This window comes from Corythoichthys intestinalis, chromosome 6, assembly GCF_030265065.1.
Source record: "Corythoichthys intestinalis isolate RoL2023-P3 chromosome 6, ASM3026506v1, whole genome shotgun sequence".
NCBI classification, from domain to species: domain Eukaryota; kingdom Metazoa; phylum Chordata; class Actinopteri; order Syngnathiformes; family Syngnathidae; genus Corythoichthys; species Corythoichthys intestinalis.
This window is the reverse complement of record NC_080400.1, coordinates 55,321,501-55,334,425: the sequence shown is the minus strand read 5'-3', so window position 1 is coordinate 55,334,425 and position 12,925 is coordinate 55,321,501. Positions and strand designations below refer to the sequence as shown.

The following is a 12,925-nucleotide window of genomic DNA, read 5'->3' as shown; positions in this document are numbered from 1 at the left end:
CTGGCAACACTGGCTACATTTTAGTGAAAAAAGTAATCACACAAGTGTTGTTGTTTTGTTTTGTTTTATCTCATTGGTAGACTTGTTCCAAAATGTTATTTTCATACAAACGTAAGCAAAGTCATAAATGTTTAAGGGGGAGGGGGGATTCTATGTAGCTTTTACTGTCAACAAATAAAATGTTGTATGTTTATTATGGAGTGATTGATTATTGGAGCAATGTTCATTCCCTTCCATAGATTTCTCCCTCTGCAAAGGTGCCATCATCTCTTCCACCTCTTCCGCTGTATGATCAACCTCCCATAAGCCCATTCACCAGCCCGGAGAGCTCTACCCCGCCGTCTCTCCCGCGCTCACCCTCTGCTGCACTCAACGGGGATCACAAACTTCCACTGCCAGCCTCATCGCACAAGGCGTCATTACCCACCACCAGTAAGCAACATGCTGAACACTTATTGCGGAAAGATATTCTATTCTATTCTATTCTATTCTATTCTATTCTATTCTATTCTATTCTATTCTATTCTATTCTATTCTATTCTATATTCATTATAGGATTTTTATGCATCCTTTCTCTTTTTCCCTGCAGATCAAAATTCTGGCAGGAGTCCCGTTTCACCTGGATTTCAAACAAAGCTGCCTCGATTCCCTCCTGAAGGCGGTCCAGGAAAACTAAGACCTGTTAGTACCACAATACGTTCTGTAATGCTTTTCAAACCATTTTTTCATAAAGAAAATAGGGAAACTGCCATACAAGGGCAAAAACAAAGTTGGGTAATATTGGTTGTTAAAAACAAAATTATTAATAGGTGTTATTAATAAGGCTTAATCTCACTTTAGAGCACACATGCTTATTTATTTTCGAGACACAGCTAGGAGTGAGGCCAGTCACACAGTCTAATTCATCGAAGGCACCGCTCCAGTTGTGTTTTCGGTTTTGGGAAAGAAAAGAACTGCACTCACCTCGATAAAACTCCTGGGGTCCCATGTGTCCAATTTACGTAGATACTTCATATGTACATCGCTTCAGGATTTCGGACGTCTACACCTTTTCTTCTTCTGCCGTAAAGTTTTATAGCAGTTGGCAGTCTCGTAAGGCCTATAGTAGGGTTGCAACAAACTGTTTTTTTTATATATATATAATCGATTAATCGGACGATTAGTTAAACGATTAATCAATTAATCGGATAAATGTAACTTTTTTCATTTACCTTCACAATTTAACTTGAAGTTGTTTTAGGCATGTTGTAAGTAACAATGAAGATAAACGGATGACTATTTCCTTCAAAAATAATATTTTATTACAGCTTCCTGACTTAACTTTAGTCTACAACTGTACTGTTTTAAGTACATAAAGCCTGTTCAAGTTTTAATAAAGGTTCTAAGTGTAAACATAAAAAGAATTTCTCAGAACACAAATCAGGCAAAAGTTTTGATCATTCAAATAAAAATTTTAAAAAAGTGCTGAAGAGCGACATTTTTTCTCTTTTAGACAGTTTCTCCCAGAAAATGATTGAAATTACAAATGCTTTAGTAGTAATATCTTCATTTTGCTTGCAATGAATAAACAAAAAAGGCAATGAAAAATAGAAATTATAACCATTTTACACAAAACTCCAAAAATGGGCTGGACAAAAGTATTGGTGCCCTCAGCCTAGTACTTGGTAGCACAACCTTTAGACAAAATAACTGTGAACAACCGCTTCCAGTATGCAGGAGTTTCTTACAATGCTATGCTGGAATTTTAGACCCTGTTCTTTGGCCAACTGCTCCAGGTCTCTGAGATTTGAAGATTGTCCTCTCCAAACTGCCATTTTCAGATCTCTCCACAGGTGTTCTCTGGGATTCAGGTCTGGACTCATTGCCGGCCACTTTAGAGGTCTTCAGTGCTTTCCCTCAAACCATTTTCTAATGCTTTTTGAAGTGTGTTTTGGGTCATTGAAGACCCATGACCTCCGAGGGAGACCTAGCTTTGTTTCACTGGCCTCTACATTATGCTGCAAAATTTGTTGGTAGTCTTCAGACTTCATAATATTACGCACACGGTCAAGCAGTCCAGTGCCAGAGGCAGCAAAGCAACCCCAAAACATCCGGGAACCTCCGCCATCTTTGACTGTGGGTACAGTGTTCTTTTCTTTGAAGGCCTCTTTTTCTTTCTTGTAAACTCTATGTTAATGCCTTTTCTCAGAAAGCTCTACTTTTGTCTCATCTGACCAGAGAACATTCTTCCAAAGCATTTTTGGCTTTCTCAGTTAAGTTTTGGCAAACTCCAGCCTGACTTCTTTGTGTCTAGGGATCAGAAGTGGGGTCTTCCTGGGTATCCTACGATTGAGTCCCTTTTCATTCAGACACTGACGGATAGTACGGGTTGACTATGTTTTACCCTCGGACTGAAGGACAGCTTGAACTTGTTTGGATGTCAGTTGAGGTTCTTTATCCACCATCCGCACAATCTTTCGTTGAAATCTCTCGTCAATTTTTCTTTTCCGTCCACATCTGGGGAGGTTAGCCACAGTGCCATGGGCTTTACATTTATCAATGACATTGCGCATGGTGGACACAGGAACATTCAGGTCTTTGGAGATGGACTTGTAGCCTTGATATTGCCCATGCTTCCTCACAATTTTGCGTCTCAAGTCCTCCGACAGTTCTTTGGTCTTCTTTCTTTTCTCCATGCTCAATGTGGTACACACAAGGACAGATGTTCAGTCAACTTTAATCCACTTTAACTGGCTGCAAGTGTGATTTAATTATTGCCACCACCTACTGTATTATGTGCCACAGGTAAGTAACAGGTACTGTTAATTACACAATTTAGAGAAGCATCACATGATTTTACAAAGGGTGCCAACACTTTTGTGCGGCCCATTTTTGGAGTTTTGTGTAAAATGATAATGATTTTTTTTTTACCCATTCTCTTTTGTGCTTTTTCTCATTGCAAGAAAAATCAATGAAGATATTACTACCAAAGCATTTGGAATTGCAACCATTTTCTGGGAGAAATTGAGCATTATCTGACAGAACTGCAGGGGTGCCAATACTTTTGACCAGCAGTGTAACAATAACTCAAATGCTAATATGCTGCTCCAAAACACAATACAAATGGACACTTAAGACACTGATTAGCATAATCGCTACCTAGCTTAGCGCTCCGTGCTAAGTTGTAACGTCTTGTCAACAAAGAATACAAACAATACAATTGGCTTCATTTACTCAAATCTGACGGAGACACACTGGATCTACCAACACAGAAGACAATCTAACTCTCGACACTTCGTAATATTTTTGATTCAGCAAACCAGCCTGAGTGTAGCAGTGAACTCTCTCTCTCTCTTGCTCTAATCCCTGCCGTGCGCGTGCAGCGTCATATTAGACTCAAACAAGGACGCAAACAGGATCGCTCATTGCTGCCAGCAAAAAACGATGATCAAATTCGTCTAATTTATTATTCAATTATAATCTTCTTATTCGATTAGTTGTTGCAGCCTTAGCTTACATTATAACCAGTAACTACCAAATGAATCAATTAGACAAAAGAGGCATGCGTAAAGCTTGATGGACCATGCTCACCTAACAGCGTTTTCTAGGATTTATGATTGTTCAATGGCCGTTTGGGGGACGAAATTTGCAAAAGGCCAATTATATGACCTTAGGATCAGGATCTGTGTCATGCCAATGAAACACTATGCACAGTCATTTTCTTGTCTATCATTTAGGTGCGTGCTGCTCCTCCGCCACCCAAACAGCAATCTCGCCGACATCATGGGAAGAGCGACAAGGCTGAGGAGGTGGAAATTACACTGGTGTAACCGGGGCGCACTCCATAACACGATTAACTGAAGGCAACCTATATCCCACTGCCCAAGTTAAATATTGACAAAAAATGGACCTAAACCACATCAAGGAAGCGTGCTCCTGTCCCATCTAAGATACTCCTCGATCTCTGTTATCCTCAAGCTGTTGAAAAGGGACGAGATAAGAGCGAAGGAGACAGGAGATCCAGTTACATATCCATAGTAGTTGCTGTAATGAAGCAGTCCCTCTCCACACTCAGACCTCCTTCCATTCTTGCCTTAAAACCTCACCTCATTGGGGCCGGACCCAGAGCACACTGAAGAGGAGAACGAGGAAGAATGTTTGCAGAGGAAAGGAGTGTTGGACAACTTTTTCTGATCTTCTTAAGCCTAACTGATCATTTTTTGCCGCGATACTGCTGTTTTATTACAGTAACACATAAATAATCGTATATGGAGACTTGATAGCAAATAATTTGTCGTTTACCACCAATCTGTAAATGGAATATGATTGAGTTCTAACACTTTATTAGCAGAATCAATCAATGCAGATATGTAAAATGAAAAAAATTAACCAATCGCTGATATTCAAAGCCGATTTTGTAAGGCGATAGTTGAGGCCGATATACTGTTTTTTTAAAGCACGTAGATTATGAAACGCTTTTTTTTTTTTTTTATTGTTTTAAAAGTTTCAAATTTACAATGATAACCTGAGACTTAAAGGATTAATTCAGTCTAGAGCTACAGTGGGGCAAATAAGTATTTAGTCAACCACTAATTGTGCAAGTATTCCCACTTGAAAATATTAAAGAGGCCTGTATTGTCAACATGGGTAAACCTCAACCATGAGAGACAGAATGTGGAAAAAAAAAACAGAAAATCACATTGTTTGATTTTTAAAGAATTTATTTGCAAATCATGGTGGAAAATAAGTATTTGGTCAAAACCAAAAGTTCATCTCAATACTTTGTTATGTACCCTTTGTTGGCAATAACGGAGGCCAAACGTTTTCTGTAACTCTTCACAAGCTTTTCACACACTGTTGCTGGTATTTTGGCCCATTCCTCCATGCAGATCCCCTCTAGAGCCGTGATATTTTGGGGTTGTCGTCGGGCAACACGGACTTTCAACTCCCTCCTCACCCTGTGGCGTCAAAATGATAATAAGAACGGGGAGCAAAAAATCCAAGAACCACACGGGGGGGACCTAGTGAATTACCTACAGAGAGCTGGGACCACAGTAACAAAGGCTATCAGTAACACAATGCGCCGCCAGGAACTCAAATCCCGAACTGCCAGGCGTGTCCCCCTGCTGAAGAAAGTACACGTCCAGGCTCGTCTGCGGTTCGCTAGAGAGCATTTGGATGATCCAGAGGAGGACTGGGAGAATGTGTTATGGTCAGATAAAACCAAAATAGAACTTTTGGGTAGAAACACAGGTTCTCTTGTTTGGAGGAAAAAGAATTCTGAATTGCTCCATACCCACTGTGAAGCATGGGGGTGGAAACATCATGCTTTCGGGCTGTTTTTCTGCAAAGGGACCAAGACGACTGATCTGTGTAAAGGAAAGAATGAATGGGGCCATGTATCGAGAGATTTTGAGTGAAAATCTCCTTCCATCAGCAAGGGCATTGAAGATGAGACGTGGCTGGGTCTTTCAGCATGATAATGATCTCAAACACACAGCCAGGGCAACAAAGGAGTGGCTTTGTAAGAAGCATTTCAAGGTCCTGGAGTGGCCTAGCCAGTCTCCAGATCTCAACCCCATAGAAAATCTGAGGAGGGAGTTGAAAGTCCGTGTTGCCCAGCGACAGCCCCAAAACATCACTGCTCTAGAGGAGATCTGCATGGAGGAATGGGCCAAAATATCAGCAACAGTGTGTGAAAAGCTTGTGAAGAGTTACAGAAAATGTTTGACCTACGTTATTGCCAACAAAGGGTACATAACAAAGTATTGAGATGAACTTTTGATATTGACTAAATACTAATATTTTCCACCATGATTTGCAAATAAATTATTTAAAAAGCAAACAATGTGATTTTCTGTTTTTTTTTTCCACATTCTGTCTCTCATGGTTGAGGTTTAACCCAATTGACAATTACAGGCCTCTCTAATATTTTCAAGTGGGAGAACTTGCACAATTAGTGGTTGACTAAATACTTATTTGCCGCACTGTACCTATAGACTTCATAATGTGTTGGGCCGATTCGTAGGGGGCCTATCTCCGTCAAAGCTGAACGAGTGGAAACACAAAGAGCTTTTTCCGATGAAAATTCTTGTGGATAATGCTTAAATCACTGAATTCTTTATAGATATGGACATAAAACAGTCTCGATTCTTGGTTAAAAGTTAAAAAAAAAAACATATTTTACATAAATATGTCAAAGTACGATGCTAGTCTGACAGTCAATGTGGTGGCTGCCATATGTAAACAGAGCTTTTCCGGTGAAAATTCTTGTGAATAAATGCTTAAATCCCTGAATTCTTTATTGATATTGACATAAACCAATCTCGGTTCTTTGTTAAAAGCAAAAAAACAAAAAAAACGTGCAGTTGGCATTTATTTACGTAAATATGTCGATGATGCTTGCCTGTTAGACAGTGTGGTGGCAGCTTTAAAACAAATAGCTTTTTACGTTGAAAATTCTTGTGAAAAAACAAAAAATATAATAATTACCTTGAATCCTTGAACAAATCACTCCTGAGACAATCCTTCCTGTTTGTATTCGGTACAGCTTTTGTACTCTCTCAAACTAAATTCGGCTTTGGATCGCTGCATGTGTCGCTGCGACCGACTGCGAATAACTGAAGCCGATTGTGGGATGGCCCCCTATTTGAAGGCGTGGCGCAGTGCATGTTAAATCTGACCGGTCAATATCATTATGAAGTCTATGGGTAGGGTCAATTATTTTCTTCAACATATGGGAAGACAACCTAAATTACCTATATAACTGAACACATTATATAATTCAAATAACTTTGCCTCCTAAAAGTTTGAGCATCCTGAAAAATTGGTAGTGTTATGTCCCTATCGTCCCTATGCTAACCTATGCCCTTGCTTCAAACACCCTTTACGTACGCAGTATTTCCACATTCCGCACATAAAATTGTGGCATGAATCTTTAACGCCATACTTCTGAATTTGTCATGATTCCTCAATTGTGTGCTAAAAAAATATTTTGTCTATCCTGTCTGAAAGGACTGACAGATCAAGGACAGGGATATTTGTGTTGCATATGGAGTTCAAAATTACTATCCCACCTTTTCATCAACTGATTGGTGGTAAATGCAGTTTTTTCCTATCACTACTTTATCTATTGAGGCTCCATAAAATACAAGCTTCATGAGAATAAGCAATGACATCCCGTTAGACATTTAGACTTAACATCATCCAGTATGTATTCCATGTGTATTAGTACAGTACATTACTGTTGTCGTAGGAATGTTATGCGCGTTTTATATCACGATACTCGGCTAAATGGACGGACAATGTTATTGTGATCGGGCATTGTAAATATAGTAGGAACGAAGGCCTCGAAGGAGCACTGGAAATAGACGAGGAAGGAAAAGAAAGACAGGAGAGGCTGGCTCCTCCCTTCTGCTCTTCCCTCCAACTCTTTCTCCATCCCTTCTTTCTTCCACTTTTCTGTACTGATGGTTGGCAGCAAATGGGATTTCACATATGCATACAGTATGCAACGATCCATATTACAAACACATACTATATCTTCTCAAAGCATTACTGATTGGTTGAAGGCAGCAAAAGTCTAAATTGGTTTGGAATTTGTTGTCTTGATAATTGTAGGGATAGACAGTATTTCCGTCCTAGAGTCTTTTTGTATGAAGGACTGTTTGATTATGGATGCACAGATTCGTCAAGTTGAGTCATTCTATCACAGGGGTCGGCAGCCTTTTGACACATTTTTTTGGGGGGGAAAAGAAAACACTAGGAGCTGCATGCAACTTTCGACATCTGAAATGAATGCGTTAGCACCTAAATTAGGGGTCAGGAAAATTTTTCTTACAACATTTATTAAAGGAAATTAATTCCCCTTGAGGAAGCTGAACAAGCCAGGTTAACTTTTCACCAGAGGCGGGTAGTATTGCGTTATATTTACTCCGTTGCATTCTCTTGAGTAACTTTATGAGAATTTTTTTTCTAAAGAGTAGTTTTACTTACCGTAATTTTCGGACTATAAGCTGCTACTTTTTTGCTTCATTTTGAATCCTGCGGCCTATAGTCCAGTGCGGCTTATTTGTTGATTTATTTGGGTTAATAGGTAACACTTTATTTTACAGCGGCATCATAAGACCGTCAAAATAATGACATGACACTATCATGGGTATTACTGAATGCTTATGACAGATGTCATTAAGTGTCATCCAGCAAATTATGTCACTAGCTCCATTTATGTCCAGCTCAGATCTTTTACATCTATTCAAAAGTGAGGTCATTTGCCAGATAACACTAAATGACATGTTATAAGCATTCATTAATGCTCATGACAGTGTCATATTATAATAAGTCTTATGGCGCCACTGTCAAATAGTGTTACCAAATACCATAAATAGCAATTAATGAAACAACTAGAACAGTAACTGAAAAAATAATTAGCACAGAACATGAATTTTGATTGTTATTTACATATGTAGCACGGCAATGCATGCTAGGAGGCATGTTGTAAAACAACAGAGTTAACAGCAGGTGGCAGCAGAAGTTGACTGTCTCCCCCAAGGGAGCAGTAATGGCCAAATAGAGCTTCTTGAAGAAATGAAGCTTGACAGCCAATTGGTTCAAAGCTCCATGGTGGTTCATTTCGTCTTATGGCAGTCATGATGCAGCTGTCAAATAGAGTGTTACCGGTTTTATCTTTTGGTGTAAATATCCCATAATACAGTGAGGACAGCTCCGGTTTATAGTCCAGTGCGGCTTATCCATGAACAAATGTCATTTTCATGTCAAATTTAGGGGCTGGCAGCTTATCGTCAGGTGCGCCTTATAGTGCGAAAATTACGGCACTTTTAATTGTGTACACTTTTGAAGAAGAAACGCGACTCTTACTCCACTACTTTGTACTAAACTAGTGTCGCTACATTTTTCCTCTTTATTCTACATAGTGACTTTATTTTTGCATGACTCCATTATAACGGTTCTCCCCAAACTTTTTTTCACCACAGACCAGTGTTAAGTGGGCTTTTTTTTCACCGAACGGCAATGTGTGCCAGAAAAAAAGCAAATATAAAATAACACGACAGGTCTAAAAACTAATGTTATATGCAAGCAAAATGTAACTGACTCGGTAGGAGGCCTGAGATTGTTTTGTTGAGACAAGATGGTCCCATCTAGGTGTGATGGAAGATTGGCAAATATGGCAAATATCCATGGTCGTAGGTAGGCATAAGAGGTTCTGCTCCAATCGTGAAAGGTTTCTTGGCTTTAGCAATACAGTTCGTCACAAGGTATGATTCGCTTTTCTTAATGTGGTGGCCCTCAGTAATTGTTTCTGTCCTTGGTGCTATCACTTTTTTTTCTTTACAAACAAATCTTTTATGCAGATTATGCAGATCAGACAATCCCATATTTTAGGTAGGATTTTTGGTATTGTCTGTTGAAAGAACTTTTCGTTTTCCTGGAGGTTATAGGCTCCTCTTCTGTCCAAAGACGTCTTTCAGTCATCTTCGCTAGCCCGTGGACTTATTATTTCTGGGAACAAATCTGATGCGCCTATGTGTTTATCGAGGACAAGCGCACATAGATATAATAAAATAGATGCTAAGATCCAAATATTTTCTATCCTATCTAGTTTTATTATTGTATCTATAGTTTATACAGGCAGATTGGTGTTTCAAGAGGTAGAGGCCAGAATGCGGTTGTTAATAAATTATTTTCTATTTCTGTGCAGCCCGGTAGCAAATGCACCATGAACCAGTACCCGTCCCCGGACCGGTGGTTAGGGACCACTGCATTATACAATTCAGAGATAACAATGTTTTTCTCCACTAGATGGACGGGTTATGGGTAGTGTTCAAGTCTGAATTTGATAATTTTTGTGTCATGTTTTTGGCCATTATCAGAAAGAAAACTTAAGTAGAATTTTTGGCTAATCTACCCATCTCTGCTCTTTACACACCTTTGGTAACTGACCACTCACGCTCGTCATAAATACACCAATTATGTACAGTGAGGATTCACTCAGAAGTTGTACCCGCAACTCTTTGCGCTATTCATACTAATCGTGCCTCTAGCGAGGCTGCACTGCCTGTCTCCCAGCCTGCTTTTTGCCGCCATTAATATGAATGACGCAAAGACTTGTGGCTACAACTTCCGAGTGAAACCGTCACTGTACATAGTTGGTGAATTCATGATGTGCGTGAGTGCTCTATTTTGTGAGGTGGGTAATTATGCGTTACATTTACTTTTTAGGAAAAATTTACTTCTAGGAGTAGTTTTGCAAAGTCATACTTTTGACTTTATTTTGAGTAGATTTGTGAAGAAACGTTATTCTTACTCCACTACTTTGGGTTGTTACATTTCTCCTCTTTACTTAAAATATTAGATTTTACTTTTTTTTGCAAGAGACCTGATTGGTATAATTGAGTCATGTGATTATCATTGCATAGGCAACAATAATCACATGACTCAATTATACCAATCAGACTCGAGCTTGCCGCTTCATGAACCCGTCAGCATGTTCAATCACGCGGCGTCTTTAAAGCACCGTAAAAAGTTAAGTATTTGACAAAGTGCTGCCATCAACATGACTCGAAAGCGCTCTCCCCGATTTTATTTGTTACTGATTGACCACGGAATTTCAGAGATATGACCTTTTAGGATAGGATAATAGGAAATATGTTTCACCATTAAAGGGCACTCATGCTCTTTGGACGAATAATGCTTCATTTCTGTTCATTTTTTTCTCTCTTCAGTGATTTTTTTTTTTTGTATTTCTATGGGTCAATAAGAAAAAATGCCATTGTTTAAAAAAAATATCTAACATTGCAAGCAGTTACTCACAATGTTACTCAGTATTCTTTTCACCAAATACTTTTTTACTTCATGAGTACATTTTTGGATGACTACTTTTACTTGATTAATATTATTTTAAAGTAACTCTACTCTTACTTGAGTAAAATGTTTGGCTACTTGACCCACCTCTATTATTAAGATTTACCAATATTTCATCCCTTCGTGTAAAAAAAAAAAAAAACACACACACACAAAAGTGAGCCTGACTTGTTTTGCTTACTGAAAGGCAGCTAAATTCCGATGTGAAATCTCGTCAGCACCACAATCCATTCATTCAGTCATTCATTTTAATCAAATATGCATTATTTCAACATAGCAATTGAGCCGCATTAGAGGGATCAAAACAGTTGCCGACCCCTGTTCTATCACATCTGCCTCAGAAGGTTCTTCTTCATTACATTGGTTCTTTACCTGACAATCTGTGTGTTTGCATCAGGCGGCATATTCATTATTCATCCTGCAGCTTTTTCATAGCACCGAATGGACAGATGCAAGAGGTTACAACGTTGAATTCTCTTACTAATTACATACCCTTCAAGCCTTTAAAGCCCTTGCCAAATGGCAGCGTAGCACTTTTATTTACACATTGCCGGCAAAGTAGCAGCACCCCCACCCAAAAGTTGACGCTGGTCATTCTTAATATGTAGTGGCTGTCATATTTCAGTGCGAATGATAATATCATTTGAAATTTTCTAAAAAGACTTTGAGGCATTGTGGGTATTGTCATTTGGTGTTTTGCGTAACCTATAAAAACAAAAGGGTGTGTACTCTTAGGATGTTTCCAGTGAAGAATGTGGTTGTTTTTTTTTTTTGTTTTGTTTTGTTTTTGTATGTTTGGTTGTTTTTGCGGTAGCACACTTTTTGGGATTTTTTTTTTTTTTTTTTCAAGCCGAAGCGATTGTTTCCTGGAGAGAGGAAATTGCTGTTCAAAAATCAAGGATACAGAAAGCAACCGGATGTTTTACTATTTCTGTACACACCAAAAAAAAGGGACTTAAATGGATATTTTCTTGTATAACAGTTCCACACAATTGTATTTGGAGTTTTAATGAATATTTGTGAATTTAATAGTTGCAACATAATAAATGTGAATGAATATAAATATCTCAAATGGCTGTGCCAAGTTCAGCCAAAAAATGTGGAACCAGTTTACATGAAAAAAATATTTCCTTTAAGTCGTACATATTCGTATCCATTGCATATACTGACATTTACAAAGACCATAGTATGATGGTTTATTGTTTTCATTTTTGAGTGTTGTGGACGAACATTGTCTCAAAATGCTAGCCAGAATAACATAGGCGATTAAACAATTTGCCATTGCTGAGACATTATCAGAAAAATGGCAAACACTGAGTGTTTGATTAAAAATGCCACATTGCTGCTGCAGCTACCTGCTGCCAAAAGTATTGGCACCCCTTCAATTAAGTCACTTAATGCTCAATTTCTCCCAGAAAATGATTGCAATTACAAATGCTTTGGTAGAAATATCTTCATTGATTTTGCTTGCAATGAAAAAATACAAAAGTGAATGATTTTTTTTTTTAAGTCATAGTCATATTACAAAAAACTCCAAAAATGGGCCAGACAAAAGTATTGGCACCCTTTGAAAAATCATGTGATGCTTCTCTAATTTGTGTAATTTACAGCACCTGTTACTTACCTATGGCACATAACAGGTGGTGGCAATAACTAAAGCACACTTGCAGCCAGTTAAAATGGAATAAAGTTGACTCAACCTCTGTCCTGTGTCTTTGAGTGTACCACATTGAGCATGGAGAAAAGAGAGAAAACCAAATAACTGTCTGAGGACTGACTGAGAAGCAAAATTGTGAGGAAGCATGGTCAATCTCAAGGCTACAAGTCCATCTCCAAAGACCTGGATGTTCCTGTGTCTACCGTGCACAGTGTCTTCAATAAGTGTAAAGCCCATGGCACTTTGGCTAACCTCCCTAGATGTGGACGGAAAAGAGAAAGAACCTCGTCTAACATCCAAAGGTTCAAGCTCTCCTGCAGTCCGAGGGTACAACAATGTCAACCCGTACTATCCGTCGACATCTGAATAAAAAGGGACTCTGGTAGGATACCCAGGAAGACCCCACTT

General features: G+C 38.8%; 1 protein-coding gene across 2 annotated transcripts in view; it reads left to right on the top strand.

Annotated features, from left to right (window-relative positions):
- The window catches only part of LOC130917463 (F-BAR and double SH3 domains protein 2-like), a 127,390-nt gene extending 122,850 nt beyond the window's left edge, over positions 1-4,540 (top strand). For both annotated transcript variants that reach the window (XM_057838895.1, XM_057838894.1), the window contains 3 exons: positions 240-432; positions 590-681; positions 3,717-4,540. In XM_057838895.1, the coding sequence (XP_057694878.1) occupies positions 240-432; positions 590-681; positions 3,717-3,809 (378 nt within the window). In that variant the 3' untranslated portion in view covers positions 3,810-4,540. The remainder of the gene's footprint in view (positions 1-239; positions 433-589; positions 682-3,716) is intronic.
- The last annotated feature ends 8,385 nt before the right edge of the window (positions 4,541-12,925 follow it).